The sequence below is a fragment of the Theropithecus gelada genome, chromosome 18, assembly GCF_003255815.1.
Source record: "Theropithecus gelada isolate Dixy chromosome 18, Tgel_1.0, whole genome shotgun sequence".
In the NCBI taxonomy this organism is placed as follows: Eukaryota; Metazoa; Chordata; class Mammalia; order Primates; family Cercopithecidae; genus Theropithecus; species Theropithecus gelada.
Window position 1 is genome coordinate 56,632,963 of NC_037686.1, and position 21,861 is coordinate 56,654,823.

Below are 21,861 nucleotides of genomic sequence, written 5' to 3' on the forward strand. Positions count from 1 at the left end.
GGAAGTTCTAGGTACGTTGATATCTGTCCCAACTTGTTGAGCTGTCAATGTGTGGTTAAAAAACAGTTAAACAGGCCTGGCACGGTGGCTCACGCCTATAATCCCAGCACTTTGGGAGGCCGAGGTGGGTGGATTGCCTGAGGTCAGGAATTTAAGACCAGCCTGGCCAACATGGTGAAACCCCATCTCTACTAAAAATTAACTAGGTGCAGTGGCGGGCACCTGTAATCCCAGCTATTCAGGAGGCTGAGACAGGAGGATCACTTGAACCCAGGAGGCGGGAGTTGCAGTGAGCAGAGATCGCGCCATTGCGCTCCAGCCTGGGCAACAAGAGTGAAACTCGGTCTCAAAAAAATAAAAACAAAAAACAGTTAAACAGATTATTGGTCACATAGACATTTCCAGAGGGGTCTTCTTGGACTGAGGCTGAAAAGAAAGAAGGGACTTAGCTCACCACCAGACTCCTGAGCACTGACGGGAGAAGAGCATTGAGGACCAAGGGGCATTAACACATGTAAAAGGGTCAATGGCTCCTAATAAAAGATAAGACCTGTTTTGTTTTTATTTTATTTTATTTTACTGTTTTTGAGATGGAGTCTTACTCTGTCACCCAGGCTGGAGTGCAGTGGCACAATCTGAGCTCACTGCAACCTCTGCCTCCCAGGTTCAAGTGATTCTTCTGCCTCAGCCTCCCAAGTAGCTGGAACTGGAGACGTGTGCCACCACACGCAGCTAATTTTTGTATTCTTAGTAGACAGGGTTTCACTGTGCTGGCCAGGCTGGTCTCAAACTCCCGACCTCAAGTGATCCTCCTGCCTCGGCCTCCCAAAGTGCTGGGATTACAGGCATAAGCCACCGCACCCGGCCATAAGATCTATTTTATAATCAAGAGAACATGAAAAATTATTCTTGTGTCAGGATATTAGGGTAGAAACAGAGTTATTTAGAAAATTACAGCTTGAGACAATGTAAGACAACTTAAAATAGAGAATTTCTAAGAAAGACAATGGTGGATTTTTTCTTCCCTCCCATGCCCTAAGCATTGCTTGGGTCTCCCTAGGCTCAAAAGAGAGAGTAAATCTCATGATATGTATATATTGGAAGAAGCCCACAGGCCATGGCTGTCCAAAGCTAAAAGGAATATTGTAGAATTTGATACTATCCTTGAGCACAAGTATAGTGGGGGAAATCTTGAAACGGGGCCTGACAGATTTTAGCTAATTTTGACAGGCATGTGTAGATATTGACAAATTCTTAGGTTTCAGAGTGACCTCATCCTCCCCCAAAATTTCTTAAACTATGCCTTTACAAACAAGTATTTCTATTCTAATGATGTCTTCCTGAGTAAAATGTTGAATCACTCAAAGGACACAGATCAAAAGAGAGAGAGAGGAAAAAAAATGCCATGTGGGAGGGGCAGAGCTGTATAAAACCAGTCATTACCATGTCTGAACTGTAACAACTCTCAGAGGAGCATTGCCCGTCAGACAGCAACTCAGCGAATAACCAGAGAACAACCAGGTATTTCAATGATTTCCATGCCATCTCTATGGGAAAAAGGATTTCATGTTTTCTCTTCCCTCATGCTGGTATTAATAGATTGAAAATTTGGATGTGGGGTGTTTGTAGAGGGGGAGTAAAATTTAAGTAGTGTTTTCTTGTTTAGTTGTTTAATTGAAAATAGTTTATTTCAAGATTTAAATTAAATTTATAAGGTTTAATTTTGAATCTCAGAAGCCAACAAATACCTATGTAGCATTAACCAAAACAAAATGTACATTCAGATTGTGATGTCAATTTTATTGAACAGGTTAGAATATATATGTTCTCTACCAGCTACTGTTTTGACACTAAATTTGATGGAAACAGCTAGATACATTAAAATATTTTCATTTAAGCAATTGAATGTAATCTCTACATTGTATATAAACAATAGGAAAAGAAGACTTCATTTGCATCTTAAGTGAAAAAGCAGGAACTGCAAAAATTAAGCAGCAATAATATGTTTATTGAGTTTAGTTCAATCATGGGTCAATTTAGTGAAAGAGAATAATCAACCAAACTAGTTGCAGGGTTGACTGAAGTATGGTTCAGTAAATAACTTAATACCCCATAAAAAGATACTTATTCATTACGAAAGCCATCTTAATTCTATTGGGGGAAATGTAGCAGTATTTGATGAGATGTTCCCTTGAAACTGTTGTTTTCTGTCAGTTCTCATTAATTTTTGTGGTCAATTTCAAAATATTTCCACTGTCCAATTGTAAACAAAATTTATTTTAAATGCTACAGCAAACTCCAATCTAACGTCCAGGGCCAATCGGGTGAGAGACAATGTCCATGTGCCTGGTGACTCCTCCCAAATTCTTCCTTCCCTGTGCCAAGTTTCAGTGGTGCATTTGTCAACTTGTGTTGCAGGAACCAACACAAGCACCGCCAGGAAGCCCAGCCCTGCATATTATTCCCATTAATTCATCCCAGTAATACTATTAAACCTTAATTAAGAGAATAATATTTGGAAGTTAATGAGATCATATAAATTATTATAAGGTCAAAAAGTTCACAACAGATATACCTGTTCCAGGAGGCTGTGGTATTTCACAATACTCCATTACTTCAATTTTGCATTATTTGGAAAGATTTTCATTCAAACATAAAGTATGGCCTTATCTGAGAGTCAGGAAACACTGCATCTGAGTGCCTTCATAGATTTCTAAAATTATGAAACTCTCAGACCTTCCTTGAAAAGTTTGTAGGAAAGCATTAGACTTGGAATCAGAAGTCTGTGATCCAGTCTAGGCTTCTGAAATGGACCAGCTGTGCAATCTCTATTTTCATTCATATTACAGAAATTGCTAAGCCTTACTGGACAGGTAATTATGCAAATTGAAGAGGGAGCTGAAGGAATTTGGTAACTGCCATATAGACATCAAATATTATTTTTACATTAAATGTAATTAATTACATCTTATTTTAAAATGTAATTGAAACTATTTTTTTGGAAGAAGTAAATGCATCCAGGACAATTTGATTCTGTTCTTATTAACTTTTTTTCTTTATCAGGTTACCTTAAATTCTAACTTAGTATTAACAGAACTTTCTGATAGTTTGTCTTTAGAGTTAAATATTTTTACTATCAAAATTACTATGTGGATTGTTACAAAGAATCCAGTATGAATTGTTACTAAGAATCATGTATTTAGGTATGGGAGAAGTCTAAATTTACTTTTCTGGCTCTGATCTCTTATTTACATTTTTCACATGGTGATCGAGAAATATTTTATTCATGTTATTAATACTCTGTTTGTTTCCAAAAGATATTGAGATAATTAATTTTAGAAATCTATACAATAAATCTATTTAATTATTTAGACAATTTTAAATTTAAGAGGAAGAGGAACAAATTTTTGAGCTATCCAATGTAATCTAGTATCTATGATGAAGCAAGAGAAAAAAAAAGTGAATTTTTTTTTCGTAATAAGCCTTCTAGTAGAATTACAGGTTTACTACTTTTTTCTTTTGACTTCCTCTTTCTAACATTTCTTGCACTACAACTTGCTTAAGCTCTTACACTTCATAGTGAAGCTATGCATCACCAAACGAAGCAATGTGGAACACTGGAAAGGGTGGGCTTCCTTAGGCAGACCTGGGCTTGAATCCCTGCTCCACTACCTACCAGCTGTGTGACATTATACAAGTTACTTAATGTCTCTGGGCATCAGGATATAATCTATAAGATAGGGAGAATCACCTCTACCTCATACAGATTCTGTAAAGATTAAATGAGGAGGGGAGGTGAGAGAGTTTTAGGGATACATTTTATTTAATTTACTATTTTTGTCTTGATAAAGTAGTCTGGTTGTATTCCAAATGAGACGTTTTAATACAAACAAATTCCAAACACTTTCTTAAAAAAAAGAAAAAAGCGTTCATGAACCAAGGGTTCACACAAGAAAGAAGTGATCACTGGTCCTTGTTGGAGAGCCCTGCCGTGGGAGACCACAGGTGTAGACAACCAAGACCAGAGCCAGAGGACATGCTTCCTCCTGGGTACTTGTACCAACCCCTCCCCAGTTCTGGGAAGGCACTGTCATAAGAAGGTTTCCTGAGGGATGATGAATATCAGCATTGTTTGGTATATTGATATATTTTGATAATTACAGGCTAAGTTTCAAGCTATGATGAAAGCAAAACATACAGCTGGAAAGACGATTATTGGTCAGGACCAAAAAACACACACACCTTGGGTGTGGGCATGCATTCAGTTGCCTGCAAAGCCTGAGGTCACGGAAGGTCTCAGATGGTTCATACCTTGGTGTATATGAGTTTCATAGGCCTGGAATTAAGGATTATCCCTGCAATCTTGCCTGGCATTGACTTTCTACCTGGTGGGGTGGCAGAAGAAGGGGGTCTTCTAGTCCTCCCAGTAATGAACTCCCCAGTACAGGAAGTCTTTTTTAGTAAGGCTGTGGTATGTGTGGTGCATATAGGGAAGGGGTGTTGGAATAGGGGCTGGGTGAAAGTCCAAACCTTCAAACAATGAGTCAAAGCCACTTTAGAAGCAGGAAAGTAGAAAGAAGATTGACCATCTTACCCGATGCAACAAGGTATGTATGCAGGTGACATGCATTTCAATATGTGTGTATCTTCCTGTGTGGCAGTGTGTGTGGTGTGGATGTGTGCAGTGTGCTTGTTGGGGCAGCACAGAAGTTGAGAGCATGACCCTAGGGTCTGCCAACCTGGCTTCAATTCCTACTCCTGTTCCTATTTATTGTCATTGTTATTCTATGGAATGTCACCAAGTGTCACTGCTCATCATACAAAACACTTCATGTATCTCAGGAATGGCTATGTAATTTACAGGGTCTGGTGCACAGTGAAAATGTGGGCCTTTTGTTTAAAATTATCAAGAATTTCAAGATGGCGATAGGAGGACATTTGGCCAAACGAGGGGCTTTTTACAGCTGCACAGGTGGCATGTCCATGAAGCTGTCCCCGCCCTGCCTCATGTTGTTCCAGAGGAAGAACAGAGAGGGAATCTGTCCCTGCACAGAGTGCAGCCTGTCCTACTGTGCTGACCTCACCCAAAATGTTACCTCGAGTTTCAGAGCTGTTTTTTTCTTCCTCTCTTTGCTTCTAGATTGAAACAATGGAGGACCTTTGTGTAGCAAACACACTCTTTGCCCTCAATTTATTCAAGCATCTGGCAAACGCAAGCCCGACCCAGAACCTCTTCTTCTCCCCATGGAGCATCTCGTCCACCATGGCCATGGTCTACATGGGCTCCAGGGGCAGCACCCAAGACCAGATGGCCAAGGTGAGTCTGAGCTGAAGCTCCACATTTGGGACGAGTGGTTCCTGAATGGAATTGGAGAACTGCTCTTGTTTTATGCTAAAGACATGTGACTCGGGAGGTCAGCAATCACCACAGGTAATGCAGGACTGATCTTTACAACACGAATTCCTTAGATTCAAATCTATAAGACAGCCAAACCCCAAAATCCCTTAGTTGTAGCTGTTGAAGGCATATCGGAGTTGAATAGCCTGCAAGGCTGGAAACAGTTATGAGTGGCCGCATCTTATATTTTAATAACATAATACTCTTGTTTTTCAAAGTGAGTGTGTCGTACCCATTATCTCATTCAGTTTTAAGACAGATATCATTTTACAGATGAGAGCTCTGGTGGTGTCAATGAAGCCCCACTGTCTCCTAACTCCTAGCTTGGGCTCCTTCCCATTGCTCTGCCACTGTGGTGTTTGTTCCATGTTCCTATGAAGAATTCCTCCCAATAATGTTAAGAGGGTATCACAAAGGGAAGAAAAACATACCACGGTGGTGCTCACTATACCCACAGAGATGCATGGATAGTGTTGTAGCTGCAGAAGATCATGCCTGTGAGGTCATGGTAGCAGAATGAGACCTGGCATTATGCATGGCCAGCCCTGAAAACGAAGGTGGATGGGATGCACAACATCATCATGAGGGATTTCTGCAAGGCCACTGCCTGCCTTCCTTGGTGAATGGACATGGACTCAGTCAGGAAACTCTTTCCACTGAGTCTGGGCCGTTGAAATTATGCTGGACTACTTCTATTATACACGGCAATCATCATGCAGTAGTCAGTCACTCAGCACATATAAAATTCTTGCGATCGTGTTATTTCCCAGGTTAGTGACCTCGATGTGGCCATCACATCATTAAAATTCCCTTGCATTCACAAACACAAACATTAACATTAAATGCTTTAAGGACAAGCATGCATTGTGCATGCAGTCACACCAAGATGCTGCTGGCTGGTTTCTAGTTTCCCACAAGAACGTACCTGAGTGTAAACACATTCTTTCCATGCACATGGTGACCCGTGTAAGGTGGGCCTCATTTGATGTTTGAAGTTTCACAGAGAGAGCATTGGCCAATCTTGCTGCAGGAAGACAAGGGATGGGTGAATCACTCTCTGTGTTTGTGACAGTTTAAACATTGAGACTTACAACAAAACTCAATTGCTCAACACCCTGACACAAGTAGTCTTTTGCAATATTCTTTCCCCAGTATGTTTGCTTTTTTGCCTTGAAAGAATAAAGATAGTAAATTGGCACAAAAACTTTAGAAACACCAGGTCTTAGGTTTTTTCCTTTTTTCCTTTTTTTTTTTTTTTGAGACGGAATCTCGCTCTGTCACCCAGGTTGGAGTGCAGTGGCGTGATCTTGGCTCACTGCAACCTCCACCTCCCAGGTTCAAGCCATTCTCCTGCCTCAGCCTCCCAACGTAGCTGGGATTACAGGTGCCTGCCATGATGCCCGGCTAGTTTTTGTATTAGTAGAGACGGGGTTTCACCATCTTAGTCACGCTGGTCTCAAACTCCTGACCTTATGATCCACCTGCCTCGGCTTCCCAAAGTGCTGAGATTACAGGCGTGAGCCACCGCACCTGGCCTAGGTTTTTTTGTTTGTTTGTTTTGTTTTGTTTTTAAAGGTAAAGGAATCAGTAGCAATATATTTTGGGAGCAAATGCCAAACGAAGTGCTCTGGGTTGTTAAAGTAAAAATCTTGATTTTGGTACTAGAGGAAAATAAACCGATCACTCTGGACACATGATAGCTTTTCTCTATATAAGAAGTGCTTTAAGCCTTTGGGACTATGCAAGGATTCTACATAGTTTGTTTGTTTTTTTTTGTTTTTTTTTTTTTTTTTTGAGACTCTATATAGTCTTTTTACAACTCTGTTGCATGTGTAGATTTTGAAACTCAAATGTTAATATGATTGCTTCCCAAATAAAAAGAAAAAGACATTGATTGGCTTGGAGAAAGAAACAGACTGTGGGGACAGACGTATCTGTGTTTGAGTCATGGCTTTGTTCCTTACTACGTGTGTGTGAGGACATTGAAACCATTTGCATCTCAGTTTTCTCATCTATAGAATGGGAATAAAAATGTGTAGCATGCAAGACCGTTGTGAAGCTTAGAGATACTATGTAAGACACTTAGTAGCCATCATTGTAATAACAACTAATACTTATTAGTGCCTTAGCCAGGCATCTTTCTAAGAACTTCTCATAAATTTACTCACATAAGACAAAATACTATGAGGTAGGTATGATGATTACCATACTTATTTTACAGATGAGGGAAGCGGGGCAAGAAGAGGCCACACATTTGAGAATTGCTGTAGCTGTTAGAAGTGGTATATTTGTAGTGAAAGAAAAGAATAAATAAAAGGCATAAGCTCCTGGACACGTAGGTCTGTGGGAATTAGGGTACAAGCTCTTTTCCTTAGAGGGAGGAAACAGACCCATCCAGGCCAAACTGCCTCACTATTTTCTCCGTGGCCTTGGCATGGACTAGGGGCAGCTCACAGTCCCACTTTTGCAGGGACATCTCCCTGAGTGACTTTAACGCTGATTCAGGAAGGCTTTAGTGCTAGCCCAGAGAACCCTGATTCAAGGGTCAATTTCCTTGGAAGGGAGGAAAACCAGCCAAGCTGTCGCAGGAAATATTCTTCTTTTATGTGAGGGCGGAGTTGCACCACTTCTTTTCAGAGAATACTAGGCAGGAGTTATGATGTATGACTCAAAGAGCAGAGAAAGACCTCACAAACTCTAACACCTCTCCCTCTAGCCCAGAAATTCACCAACCTGCTGGACAAGGCTGCCTTAATTAACTTTATTAGCAGAACCCCAACCATCAAGCCACTTACCAGATCGACTTCTCCTCAGGGACCCCATAGGGAGGTGCTGCAGGACCATGGGTTCCCAAGAAGGTTGGATGGGGTGGGTGGCTGGAAGGCAGGGCCAGCCTGCAGGTATTAAGACTGGCAGACCAAGGCGGGCAGGCAGCAGTGTTGTGGGAAGGGGATCTGAGGCAGCTTCAGGACTGTCAGCTTCCCTGTGTCAGCCGAAACTGCTTACTTACCATACAAAGAGATTCACGTGTCACCAGATCAACTTGTCCCTCACATGGACATTAATTTCTCTGTGTATGAATGTGGTACGTGTAAATATTTTAGGTGAATCCTGTTACTATTACGTGACCTGTTTTTATGCTTTAGCTGACTCTGGCTTGTAGTTTTTGACAGATTGAAAGGATTCTGTGTATAAGGCCACTGAAAAGAGAGAGACACACAAGGTTCTGAGTTAACCTTGTGACTTTCTTCAAAATACTGGCATTTTTTCAAGGCCATTTATTGGTTGGATATAATTTAGATAATTTGGGGAAGAGGTTTTAAATCATCTCATAATAACAATTTGTTTTCCAAAATGGCCAGGATATAAATTAATCTAAAACACCTCATGCTGTTTTCTATAAAGGAAATTTAGGTTAGCTGATACTTTTATATTACACAGAAAGAGTATTGAGTATCTATGCTTGTTCCCCACATATAAGGGCAGGGAAGAGATCTAGGACCATTTTACAGCCACCTGATAGCCATCCGTTTTAAAAGTTCAGTAAATCCGTGGGCAAGTGTAACCATTTTCTCTAATCCTGGTTGTAGGTGCTTCAGTTTAATGAAGTGGGAGCCAATGCAGTTACCCCTTTGATTCCAGAGAACTCGACGAGCTGTGGGTTCATGCAGCAGATCCAGAAGGGTACTTATCCTGACGCGATTTTGCAGGTATCTGACTTATTGGTCCATATTTCTTTTGTGGTTTATTTTTGCAATCTTCTTCTCTTAAATTCACAGTGTTAGACTGGGAAGGAAGCGAATATACCCTCCCCCATTCACAGAAAGAAAACTAAGACTCAGAGTCATTAAGAAAAACATATCCTAAGGTGATACGCCTAACGAGAGCCAGGAAAGAATCCAGACTTCATGAGTTTTAGGTCAAGCCTATTTATTTCTAAATTCTCTCACGCCCCTTTGTCATTGGTGAGGTGTGTGTTATTTATTATAAATCCACAGCAGAGACTCCTAGAATACATGTGTATGGATGAGGATTTCCAGAGGAGAGAGGGTAGGGACTGACAATTAATTGAGAGATGGCGAAGGTCAGGCCCAATGATTGCATGAGAAATCACTGACCTTCAGATATCTTTCCTTCTATACATCTAACCTATCATCTGTCATTGATCTCTCTCATCTATCTTATCTATCATACATCTATGAATCCTATCTATCTGTGTTATCTATCATCTATGATCTGTCTTCTCTGTCATCTAATCTATTAATCAATCAGCTATCTCTGGGAGTAATACATTTCCTCAATACTCCATTTCCTTAAATGTCAGCTATCCAGTTAAGTTATAGAACCTGAGTATAGACTGCTCCTGTTGGTAACCAACTTCCACAGTCATGCTTATAAGGTAGATTATGAAGAGGTATCTCCCACAGCTCTCTTCCTGGGCACTCTGACACTCCTTCTACCCATTGCCCAGGGAATTATGGGCTAGAGGAGGTGGACAGGACCCTGATCATGTGGAGATTCCACCAGGTGTCCTGCAATACCTGGCAGTCCATCGGGAGGGCTCTGTCCCCTGCCCTAGGACAGGCTGCTACTGTGACCAACCCCTGTGTCTGACATGGTGCTTACAAACTTCAGGTTGAGGACTGAAATTACCATTCACTTTTGTGGTTTACTAAAATCCGTATTTTCCACTGCATAGATTGCCCCATAAAATAGGTGACTAGAGAAGCTATATGAACTTTGTAAGATCATTACTAAGGCAACATTTCCTTCCTGCCAGCTTTATTGAGGTATAATGGACAAATAAAAATTGTACGTGTTCAAGATGTACAGTGTGATGACTTGCTGTACCTATACATTGTGAAATTATTACAGTCAAATTAATGAACACATCCATCACTACATTTAACTACCATTTGTATGTATGCATGTATGTATAGTGAGGAGGACACTTAAAAACATATTCTTCACAAGTTTCAAGTAAACAGTTTAATTAACTGTAACTATTAATGAACACAGTCTTCTTAACTATAGCCATTATACTGTACATTAGATCCCCAGAACTTATCCATCTTATAAATATAACAAAAATTCCCTAGAGACCTTGACGTTTAGGAAACTAAAAAGGGGCCTGTCTTTCTTCTAGGCTGTTGGTCACCTCCTGGTTAAATCCAATCCATAGACACAGCAAAATGTGAAAGAAATTAAAATTCACCTTATTAGTTTTAATGCACCACATCTTTATCGAAATAATTTTCTCAAAGATTCCTCTAAAGTACCAAAATAAAGTATGTATTAATATAGCATTTCAGGATTGTGTTCAAAAACTATTATCATGGCTTAAGAACGGTCTTGTTTAGTAGTCCTGTGTTATATATAGAGAATCCCTTCTTTCTGTTCAAGGCACAAGCTGCAGATAAAATCCATTCATCCTTCCGCTCTCTCAGCTCTGCAATCAATGCATCCACAGGGGATTATTTACTGGAAAGTGTCAATAAACTGTTTGGTGAGAAGTCTGCAAGCTTCAGGGAAGTAAGTGAAACCTGTAATTGAAATGGCTGGACCCCAAACAAGTAATGAAGTCACTTTCAAAGCAGTTCTCTACAATTCTACAGTTCGTAAAAGCAGAGTTGGAATTCCACGCCAGCTCCCTAGGGCTGGCCTCACATAACAGCTGCCCCTCCTGTACCCTCTGGGGCTTCCTCCTCTCCCTGTTGCAAATGTCCCAATTGCAGAGTCATAAATCAGGAAAACAAATACAACTGTTTTCCAGAGACACTATCCCCCAAGCCAAACCTCTTTCCTTTTTTTCTGTCTCTATAACGCAAAGAGTGCAAGAAGGTGGATAGAGTTGGGGTGGGAGTGTGGACAAGGGGATCTGCACTCTTTCCCCCTTCAGCACCTGCCTTCCATAGCCAACCTCCACTCCCACCCTACCCCAGGTCTCCTAATCTCAATAGGAAGACCGTAATTCACAATTACGCCATGGCTTGTTTGGTATGCATTTTATGTAACCTTCGTCATTTTCTTGCTTTAAAGGAATATATTCGACTCTGTCAGAAATATTACTCCTCAGAACCCCAGGCAGTAGACTTCCTAGAATATGCAGAAGAAGCCAGAAAAAAGATTAATTCCTGGGTCAAGACTCAAACCCAAGGTAAAACCAAGAAATATTTTCTTTTCTTCTTTCCAGTTAGAAAACTCTGATCTATCTTTTCCCATCCATGAACTTAGCCCTCACCCCTTTACAATTTGTCCAGCTTTAGTTACTTTGGTGGATGCAACTTTATTCCTGATTAGCTCAGTCGTGTTTTAACTGAGAGGAAATAATTGAGACCTACTAATAGAAGACATATATTTAGTACTTAAATATTTGATTTTGGATATTGCTTGAGGATAGAATATGAAAGGAAGCAGAAGCTTTCAAAATAGGAAATATGAGCATTGAAATAATTGTGAGTCTACGCCCACTGTGGACAAAAAGAAAACAAGGCTTGACCCTGAGCTTAGTAAATGGTGTGAGCTGTAAAGAATACAGGCAGTGGAGGAGGGAAGAATCATAAAATTATTTTCACTGTTTCTTCTCTTTCACCATTCAAAGCCAATCCACCAGCAAGTTTTTTTGGTCTCTGCTTCATCCCTCCTTGATTATCTAAGTCGAGTCTACCATTTTAACTCATGCTCTTAATTCTTTCACAGGCTCCTACCTCCCTTTGTATATTTTACAATGAATAAATGATTTAATTGAATCATTTATTCATTGTAATTTAGTTCATTGCATCATTTATTCATTAAATTCATTCATTCATTAAGTTCAATTAATGTTCATTCACTTAGTCAACAAATATTTATCCACCACACACCATGTGCCAGAAACTATATGTGGAGATAAATATAAAAATGGTAAATCCTGCCACCATAGAGTTTACAGAGGAGGCGTTCAATCATGTTGGCAATTGCTATACAGTAGTAGTCAGTGCTTTTATTGAGAAGTAGAGGTGCTATGTGGGAGTACACAGGAAAGGCATCTGACTCGATTTAAAAATGTTTAAACTGTAATTGGGAAGACGGACTGGAGCTGGCCAGGTGGAGGGCACGTGCCTCGGGGGAGATTTCCAGACCGAGTGCACAGAATATGCAAAGGTCCAGAGGTAACCCTAAGGAGAAGAATAGAGTCTGGTCTCACTGGAATGCAGAGGGCCAAGGGAAGGAGGTGAAATTAAAGAGGTGATGCAACACACTTATTATGCTATTCCCACACTAGAAACTGTCAGTGACCTTCTACTGTCCTCAGGAGAAGGTCTCGTTCTTTACCTTGACTTTCAAGTTCTCAGTAATCCAGTTAACTGCGCTTGGCTACCACTGGCTCCTGGAGCTCCCATAAACACTCATTGCTGCCTCTAGACTTTGCTTCTGTGGATGCCTCAACTACAGGATTAAACTTGCAGTTTAAGTTGCAGCCAAAGTCTTACTCTTTCCTGGAAGTGTCTCCTAATCACTTCCTGATCTTTTCTTCTTCTCGTCTCCTCATCTGCTTTTTCAGCTTTACAAGTCATGTTAATGTTAGCCATATATGACCTTAAGCAATTATGGAACTGATTTTTGTTAGTTTGCTTTGCTTTTCCTCTCAGGCTCTAATTATTTTTGGGTAGGACCAGTGTGTCACGCTTGTCTTGTGTCCCCACAAAAATTTGCACAATTTTTTGCTGACAGTGAAAATCCTTCATTCTTCTGAATTTCCAGGTAGAGTTGTAGGCCTTCAGTAAACAATCATTGAATACTAACATATAAATGTATTTCTAAGAAATAGAGATGATTATGAATTCAGAATTGTGTAAGTATTTCATTCATTTATGATCTGTTAGGATTGGAAACGTCCTAAGAGAGCTCCTATCCTTCTTATCAATTTGTGTTTGGAGCACCATGTTTCCAAGAGGTTAACTAGCTCCCCTAAGATGCCACTGGCAGTGGTAAAGCTAGGGTTGCTTCTTCTGATCTTTAGTCTAACTCCAGAATTCCTCAATTGGATGTTTAAAGATTTTAATAACTTATTTTTTTAAGGATTTTCATTTAACTTTTATGTTTAAGACATTGTCTCAAGAAATAGTTCGGTGTCTTGGTTTATTACTTACCACAATGGAAAATGCACATAAACTAAGTTCTATGGGATTTAAAAAATATATATATATTTTGTTTATCTGAAAATAATTGATTTCCTTTTAGTTCTTCATTTTCACTGTGGATTTTGAAATACTGTTCTAAAATATCGACAGACCATTGACATAAAGGAAGCAGAGAAAGATGATTTAAATCAACAAAAGTTCAGTCAAAATGGAGAACAAAATTAAAGAGACAAATGGAAGTTTTGCTTTCTTTAAAGAACGGCATGAGTTGTTTTTTTCTTTAGACATTGTGCTAAATGGCTGTAAGTCAATCAGTTATTTTGCCAAGATGCCAAGCAGCTATTTTGGCAGATTGTTTTACCAGCTTTTGTAAGAATTGGAGAGAATTGTCTGTTTCATCATGTTATGATTGAATACTAGTTTTATCATACACATCACACATTACTATACCCCAATACTAACCAAAAATTTTAATAGCTTGGGAAATATATTGAATGTGTCTATTAAATGAATACATTGAAGGTGAAACTGATGCAAGTCAGGCAAGCTCCAAAGTGGGGCTTAGCCTTCAAGGGTTCTTGGCTTCACCCAGGAAAGTATTCAAGGGTGAGCTGGAGGTAGGATAGAAGAAAACAGCTTTAGTGAAGTGGCAATGTTAGAGCTCCATGATTGCTCCTGCAGAGCAGGGCTACCCCAGGCACTGTGCTGAGAGGCACAGCTCAGGGCAGTTTTGCAGTCATATTTGTACCTACTTTTAATTACATGTAGATTAAGGGGCAGTTTATGTAGAAATTTCTAGGGAAGGGAGAGTAACTTTTGGGTCGTCAGGTCATTGCCACGGACACGGAAAGAGGTGGTAACTCCAAGGTGTTGCCATCACAATGGTAAATTGACATGGCACACTGCTTCCACCCTGGTCCCTGGTCCCTGTTTTAGCTAGCCCTTAGTTTGGTCTGGTGTCTAAACCATGCCTCCAGAGTCAGGTCCCACCTCCTACTTCAAAACCACATTGAGCTATTAATTTGTTAAGAGTCTTGTATTTGTCAGTAGTTTTGACTGTCGAGGCAGAATTTTTACAAGCTTACCAGCATCATAACCTTGGGAATACTGCTAACCTAGTGGTGTCCTTTGGAATAAAATGACACTAATAAAACCCACCTAATAGAATATCACAATAATATATTTTGATGCTTGGAATACTGCAGAGCAAGTACTAACTATAAGCAGACTGCTTCTTAAGCCAATTTCATTTTTTTAAATGATCACACTCAGTTGTCCCTGTTTCTATCAATCTTCTCGGACTCACTCCTTCACTCCCTTCTCTGTATGGTCATAGTACTTATATTATTTAGCTCACTCACTCCTTCACTCCCTTCTCTGTATGGTCATAGTACTTATATTATTTAGCTCAATTACAGAAGTTATCACACAGGGTTCCACAACTGATTTTGAATGTCTCTCCCAGTCTTCTAGGCTCATCCAGGATAATTATTCCTTTCTCATCTCTTTTATCTGCACTATTCTTAATTTAGGTGCAGCATATTTTTTTAAAAATGTTTTTGAATAAACGAGTGAGTCAGATCCTCAGACTGTCTAGACCAGATCTTGCAGTACATGATATATTTTGGAAAGGCACTATAATATTCCTTAAGAGCCTCTCTTTCACTTCCTTCTTACTTGAGTAACTTTCAACTGCAAAGATTTGAGTAAGCATTATAAAAGGAAGTGAAAATCTCCTTTCCAAATTTGATAGGAGGTCTAACTTTTAAATACGTTATTTCTTCATTTTTTCTTGGATTTTGCAAGCCTTTTGAGAAATTTGTTTCAATTTTAATTTTGCTTTAAATAAATCTAAAGAAAAACTTGAGCTTGAAGATCAACATCTCTGCAATTTGATGAATTTAGTTTGATGGCTACTCGGAAGATTCAGTAAGTAAATTTCACAGTTCTTGATTATGAAACCTAAATATATGTTATGTTTTCTGTAGGCAAAATCCTAAACTTGTTACCTGAAGGTTCTGTAGATGGGGATACCAGGATGGTCCTGGTGAATGCTGTCTACTTCAAAGGAAAGTGGAAAACTCCATTTGAGAAGAAACTAAATGGGCTTTATCCTTTCCGTGTGAACTCGGTATGAGACAACAAAATATATCTTCCTAGTATATTTTAGGGCCTTTGACAAGATACAGACAGAAAAATTAGAGACCACTCATTCATTTTCCTACATGACTTGCTAGTTAAAAGTATTGGACTCTTTCAAGAAACAGTAGAGGTAGAGGGGAAGACCATGGCTTTTTAGTTATACATGCCCAGACTCAAACGTTGACTCTACCACTTAGTTCAGAGGGCTGTAAATATTGAGACATGAGTTCCTGGCCCATAGTAACAACTAAACAAGTGTTTTATAATTATGGTTGTCATTACCATTGTTGTCCATCTTACTAAATAAAGGGTATAAAGTTGAACGAGCTAATAATATCAGAGTACCCACTAAGGATGTACAAATAGTTTATTTTGTTGATTAAAAAACCACATTTATCCAACACTAAAGTAGAACCCATCCTCCTTTATGTCTAATTTTAAATCTCTTGATATCTTATAACCAACTTCCATATTTTACTTTTTAATAATATTAGGCTCAGCACACACCTGTACAGATGATGTACTTGCGTGAAAAGCTAAACATTGGATACATAGAAGACCTGAAGGCTCAGATTCTAGAACTCCCATATGCTGGAGATGTTAGCATGTTCCTGTTGCTTCCAGATGAAATTGCCGATGTGTCCACTGGCTTGGAACTGGTAAGACATTGAGATATTCAAGTTTCTGGGGCTAAACCTACCTTTCGTGAGATGAATATATACTCCTTACAAATGGTGTGGTAATTTCTCACGGAAATATATGAAACAGTTGATAGTAAATGTGGCATACCTCTACATTTCACTCAAAGCCTTAACTATGTCATACATATTACCTTCTTGTAAAAACCTGACCAATCTGTTAACTTTTTATATCACCCACAATAAAGTCACTGATTTTTAATATTAGACTTAAAGTTGTTTTCCTTCTGTTCTAATACTTGCTGTATTTTCTTTGCTTTGTTTTGTTTTGCTTTGCAGCTGGAAAGTGAAATAACCTATGACAAACTCAACAAGTGGACCAGCAAAGACACAATGGCTGAAGATGATGTTGAGGTATATATACCCCAGTTCAAATTAGAAGAGCATTATGAACTCAAATCCATTCTGAGAAGCATGGGCATGGAGGACGCCTTCGACAAGGGACAGGCCAATTTCTCAGGGATGTCGGAGCGGAATGACTTGTTTCTTTCTGAAGTGTTCCACCAAGCCATGGTGGACGTGAATGAGGAGGGCACTGAAGCAGCCGCTGGCACAGGAGGCGTTATGTCAGGGAGAACCGGTCATGGAGGCCCACAGTTTGTGGCAGATCATCCTTTCCTTTTCCTTATTATGCATAAAATAACCAAGTGCATTTTATTTTTTGGCAAATTTTCCTCACCCTAAAACCAAAACGTGCTATTTCTGCAAAAGATTTTTGTATATGAGCTGTGTGCCTCAGAATTGCTATTTCAAATTGCCAAAAATTTAGAGATGTTTTCTACGTATTTTTGTTCTTCTGAACAACTTCTGCTACACACTAAATAAAAACATGGAAATAATTAGACAATTGTCTATTATAACATGACAACCCCATTAATCATTTGGTCTTCTAAAATGGGATGAAGCCCTTTTAGATTTTCCTTACTCTCAGTTTATTTTTATAACATTAACTTTTACTTTGTTATTTATTATTTTATATAATGGTGAGTTTTTAAATTATTGCTCACTGTCTATTGAATGTAGCTAATAAAGTTATAGAAGCAGATGATCAGTTAATTTCCTATCTAAAAAATGCCTTTACTTGTTCTTATAATGAAGAATAAGTAGGTATCCCTCCATGTCCTTCTATAGAATAAATATCTAGAAAAAACATTAAACAATAGGCAAATATATGTTATATGCATTTCTAGCAATACATACCACATACATATGTCTGTATCTTATATTCAATTGCAAGTATATAATAAATAAACCTGCTTCCAAACAACAATACATTTGTTGTCATTTCATTAGGTCTGCAGATCATAGACCTATTATACCTTGATACCTAGGAGTTGAGCACCATGACTCACTTGTGAGAACTCAGAAAAAATAGACAGGATGAAGGATCCAAGGCATAACCACCTTCATTCAAAAAGACCCAGTGTTGAGGGTGAGTGGGATGGGGTTATATGAAAAATGGATTAGAGCTGCTTTCTCACAGCAGCAAAGACATAGCAATTCAGAATAGTCTAAGTTAGAGTCTTTTGGGGAAACCAGTGTCTAAACATTAAGGACACCAGGATTAATGACCAAGTCCAGTGGTCCAGACACAGAAGAAGGCCTCAGTCATTGAGCTGAGAGTTGCAAGCAGTGAAGATGGGAGATGGACTGGGTGCAAGAGCAGGAGGGGAAACAAAAGATGGCTCCTTCTATGGGTGTTTGCTTCTAATAGCAGTGAATGCTTTTGAGTGAGTCGGAGGCAGAGAAGGACATAATTGAAGACCTGAGAAATAAGGCAAGTTATAGGCTGGGGGTCTGAACAACAGAGTCTGGCTGCAGGAGTGTGGCTGGATCCTGGAAATGTACCACAGTCCCTTCGATGGCAGGCAGGGATGCTTGACCCACTAGAACATGGTAGCTAAAGAAGTGGCCTCAAGACTTAGACTCTCTGCCTCCAAATCCCAGTTGTAACACAGGCCAACCATGGTGCTTCTTTTTGCTCTAGTTTTCTCTCAGTGAAAATTAAAGAAAAAACTGCTTTTGTCATATTGCTATAATGACTAAATGAGTTCTTATGTATCAGGCAATTAAAAGAATACTTGGCATATATAATATTTAATAAATACTAGTGATTATGATCTTTCTTATCTTTGTCAGCAATAAAACTGTCTCACTGTAAGCTGGTCAAACATGAATCCCAGAAAATTACTCAGTTAACTTTTTAAGCCTTGCATAATGGTGTATATTTCTTCTAATCAGACATTCCCGAAAATTAAGAGTTGCTGTTTCTTGCATTCTTCTACTTACTTTTAATTTCATTTTTCTATGTGCTTTCATAATTCTGCAAGGTGGTAGGTGGTAACTGTGAATTATCATGAGTCTTAAAATATTCATATCCATATTTAACTCTCAGTATTGAGTTAGAGTTGGGATATACAATTCTGGGTTCAAAGTGCTTTTCAGCACTTTGAGGGTATGACATTATTGTCTTTTTGGTACCCAAAATTGTTGATAGGAAAGTTGATGTTAAGATAATTCTTGCTCCTTATAATTTTAATATTTTTGTTTTTTTTTTTTGATACTTCATTACATTAAGGATATTTTAAAAATTATATTTTAAAAAGTTTATCTTGTTCATCAGCAGATTTTTCTATCTGGAAACTTATATCTTGTTTCAGTTCTGGGAAACCTCAGCCATCACAATGGGCTCAGTGTGTCTTCCCAAAATTCATATGTTGAAACTTTAATCCCAAATGTGATGGTACTTGGAGGTGGTTCCTTTGGAAGAAAATTAGGGTTAGATGAGGTCATGAGGGCAGAATCCATGACGGAATTACTGCCCTTATAAGGAGCTCTAGGAACCAGATCTTTTTCTGTCTATCATGTGAGGATACAACAAGAAGGCAGTCATCTGTGAATCAGGAAGAGGCCCTCACTAGAACCTGATCACGCGGGAATGCCCTTCTCAGACTACCAGTCTCCAGAACTACGAAAAATAAATGTTTGTTTAAGCTACACAATCTACGGTACTCTGTCATAGCAACCTGAACTGACTAAGACAGCCATTATCTACTCAATTGCTTGGCGCCATTTGATCTACTTTCTTCTTCTGGATTCCTACTAAGATAATATTGATGCATCTGATGCTCCTCTCTGTTTCCAAATTTTTTGAATACCTAATAAATTCACATGACCCAAACATCAAATATCACAAAAAAGACTAGAGTGAAAAGTCTTCCTTCCACTCTTGTTTCCTATTCATTTAGTTCCTATTACTCTGTCTTTACTAGTAATATATGTGCATGTTGCAATATACACACAGGGTCATAAATAAAAACAACAAACAAACAAAATTGTTCTAATAATACCGTATTATTAACTGAGTATATGATTACCCCTTTCTCTTTCCTAGTCCCCCAACAAGCAACAAAATAATGTACAACTATGATTTTACTGTTGTAGGCAGTATACCTATACGTAGGGTGATATAGTTTGGATATTTGTCCCTGGCCAAATCTCATGTTGAATTGTAATCCCCAATACTGGAAGCAGGGCTTGGTGGGAGGTGTTTGGGTCCTAGGGGCTGATCCCTTACGGCTTGGTGCTGTCTTCATGATAGTGAGTTCTCATGAGATCTGGTCACTTAAAGGTGTGTGATAACTCCCCCAACTCTCTCTCTCTCTTGCTCCTGCTTCTGTCATATGATGTGCCTGCCCCCCACCTTTGCCTTTTGCTATGATTGTAAGCTTCCTGAGGCCTCCCCAGAAGCTGAGTAGATGCCATCACTGTGTTTCCTGTACAGCCTGCAGAACTGTGAGCCAGCTAAACCTCTTTGCTTTATAAATTAGTCAGTCTCGGGCATTTCCTTACAGCAATGCAAGAATGGCCTAATACATAGGGGGTTTAATCAAGAAGTGAGGAAGAAATCTGGAAAAGGTTTTGAGGGAATAAATGAATAAAACTTAATCTTTGACTTTTTGTTTTGTTTTGTTTTTGTTTTTGTTTTTGTTTTGAGACGGAGTCTCGCTCTGTCGCCCAGGCTGGAGTGCAGTGGCGCGATCTCTGCTCACTGCAAGCTCCGCCTCCCAGGTTCACGCCATTCTCCTGCCTCAGCCTCCTGAGTAGCTGGGACTACAGGCGCCCGCCACCGCGCCCGGCTAATTTTTTGTATTTTTAGTAGAGACAGGGTTTCACCGTGGTCTCGATCTCCTGACCTTGTGATCCGCCCGCCTCGGCCTCCCAAAGTGCTGGGATTACAGGCGTGAGCCACCGCGCCCGGCTCAATCTTTGACTTTAAGGAAGATGAAACCATTTGTTGCACAAATCCGCAAAATCTTCATTGATGCCTTTACTATAACACAAGCAACACAAGGAAGTCTTCATGCTGTGCGGTATTGCGCCCAAGTCACTGTGGTGGACTGCTGTCAGTTAAGGTGAGCAGTCCTTCTTTCTGGAGGCTCTATATGAGGCTTTTGTCTAACAGTAGTCCTGGAGGCATCCTTGGATAATCATATCTGCTCAGTGCAAAGTTGGGCAGGCATCATGGAACTTTCCAGCACACGTCTCATTCCCTAGTGAAATCCAGAGTAACATTCTGCCCTGGGTTCCACATCAACATTCAAATATTAAACTCTGAGCCATCTTGCCAGAAAATAAGTGTGCCTCTGTGAAGAGAAAAACAGGAACTACGTGAAGAAAAATATACCAAATACTTTATAAATAGAGAGGCTCCTTCTTTCTCTTAATCCCTCCTGGAGATGTCCTCCTGTTCCAATCTCTCTCCCCATGACCTCCCTACCCCTTCCTCCATACACATGCAAATGAAACAAATGGCCTGTTATTTTTCTTTTGTAATAAATAAGGAGTGAAAAAGCATTCCTAGGGAAAACTAAAAGAGAACCAGAAAATGATGAACTAACATCCGACCCAATAATGGTATCTAAAATTTTGATCCAAAACCCTTGCCCCTGCTAGTGGGGAGAGCAGACAACCCACTCATTCGAGTTATGCTCTGGGTTCTACACCAATGCTACAAACGAGAACAGAAAATCTTCCGGGGTGCCTTTCACATAATAACTGAGAGAATAAAGGCCAGGCATGATGGGTCATGCCTGAAATCCCAGCACTTTGAGAGGCCAGAGGTGGGAGGATCAGTTGATCCCAGGAGTTAGAAGCTGCTGTGAAATATGATTGCACCACTGCACTTCAGCCTGGGTGACAGAGTGAGACCCTATTTCTAGAAAAAACAAAACACACACAACAAAAAGAAATAAATAATTCAGTAATATTTTCAATTTCATTGATCATTATTATTCCACTAATTTGAAGCTTTCTATTTTTGTTTTATAAAAAAAAAAAACTACTACCAGGGAAAACCATGCCAAATATTCTCTGTTGGCAGACTAGAGAAAGGATTAAGCCAAGAAAGGATGAGTTATAATTTGTCAGAATCCAGGTCTCTACATATGTACAGAGATGGAAAGTGTGAGTAATTAAATAATTCAGGCAAATCCTTAAC

The 21,861-nt window shown here is 39.5% G+C and overlaps 1 protein-coding gene across 2 annotated transcripts; it reads left to right on the plus strand.

Moving 5' to 3' along the window:
• The first annotated feature begins 1,454 nt into the window (after positions 1–1,454).
• Positions 1,455–17,631, plus strand: SERPINB2 (serpin family B member 2). 2 transcript variants are annotated; one of them, XM_025365350.1, is made up of 8 exons: positions 1,455–1,521; positions 5,141–5,317; positions 8,989–9,108; positions 10,802–10,930; positions 11,438–11,555; positions 15,510–15,652; positions 16,158–16,322; positions 16,641–17,631. In XM_025365350.1, the coding sequence occupies exons 2-8, from the start codon at positions 5,150–5,152 to the stop codon at positions 17,043–17,045; spliced, it is 1,248 nt and encodes a 415-aa protein (XP_025221135.1). In that variant the 5' UTR covers positions 1,455–1,521; positions 5,141–5,149; the 3' UTR covers positions 17,046–17,631. The 2 variants fall into 2 exon arrangements, with proteins under 2 accessions (XP_025221135.1, XP_025221136.1); XM_025365351.1 differs by lacking the exon at positions 1,455–1,521 and adding an exon at positions 3,538–3,795 and having other exon boundaries at positions 16,641–17,533.
• Positions 17,632–21,861: the final 4,230 nt, after the last annotated feature.

Excerpts from the sequence above, each read along its gene's own strand:
- SERPINB2 (XM_025365350.1), top strand. The coding sequence starts at position 5,150 with ATGGAGGACCTTTGTGTAGCAAACACACTCTTTGCCCTCAATTTATTC. Across the intron at positions 9,109-10,801 it reads ATCCTGACGCGATTTTGCAG|GCACAAGCTGCAGATAAAAT; the intron begins GTATCTGACTTA and ends TTTCTGTTCAAG. Across the intron at positions 11,556-15,509 it reads GGTCAAGACTCAAACCCAAG|GCAAAATCCTAAACTTGTTA; the intron begins GTAAAACCAAGA and ends TGTTTTCTGTAG.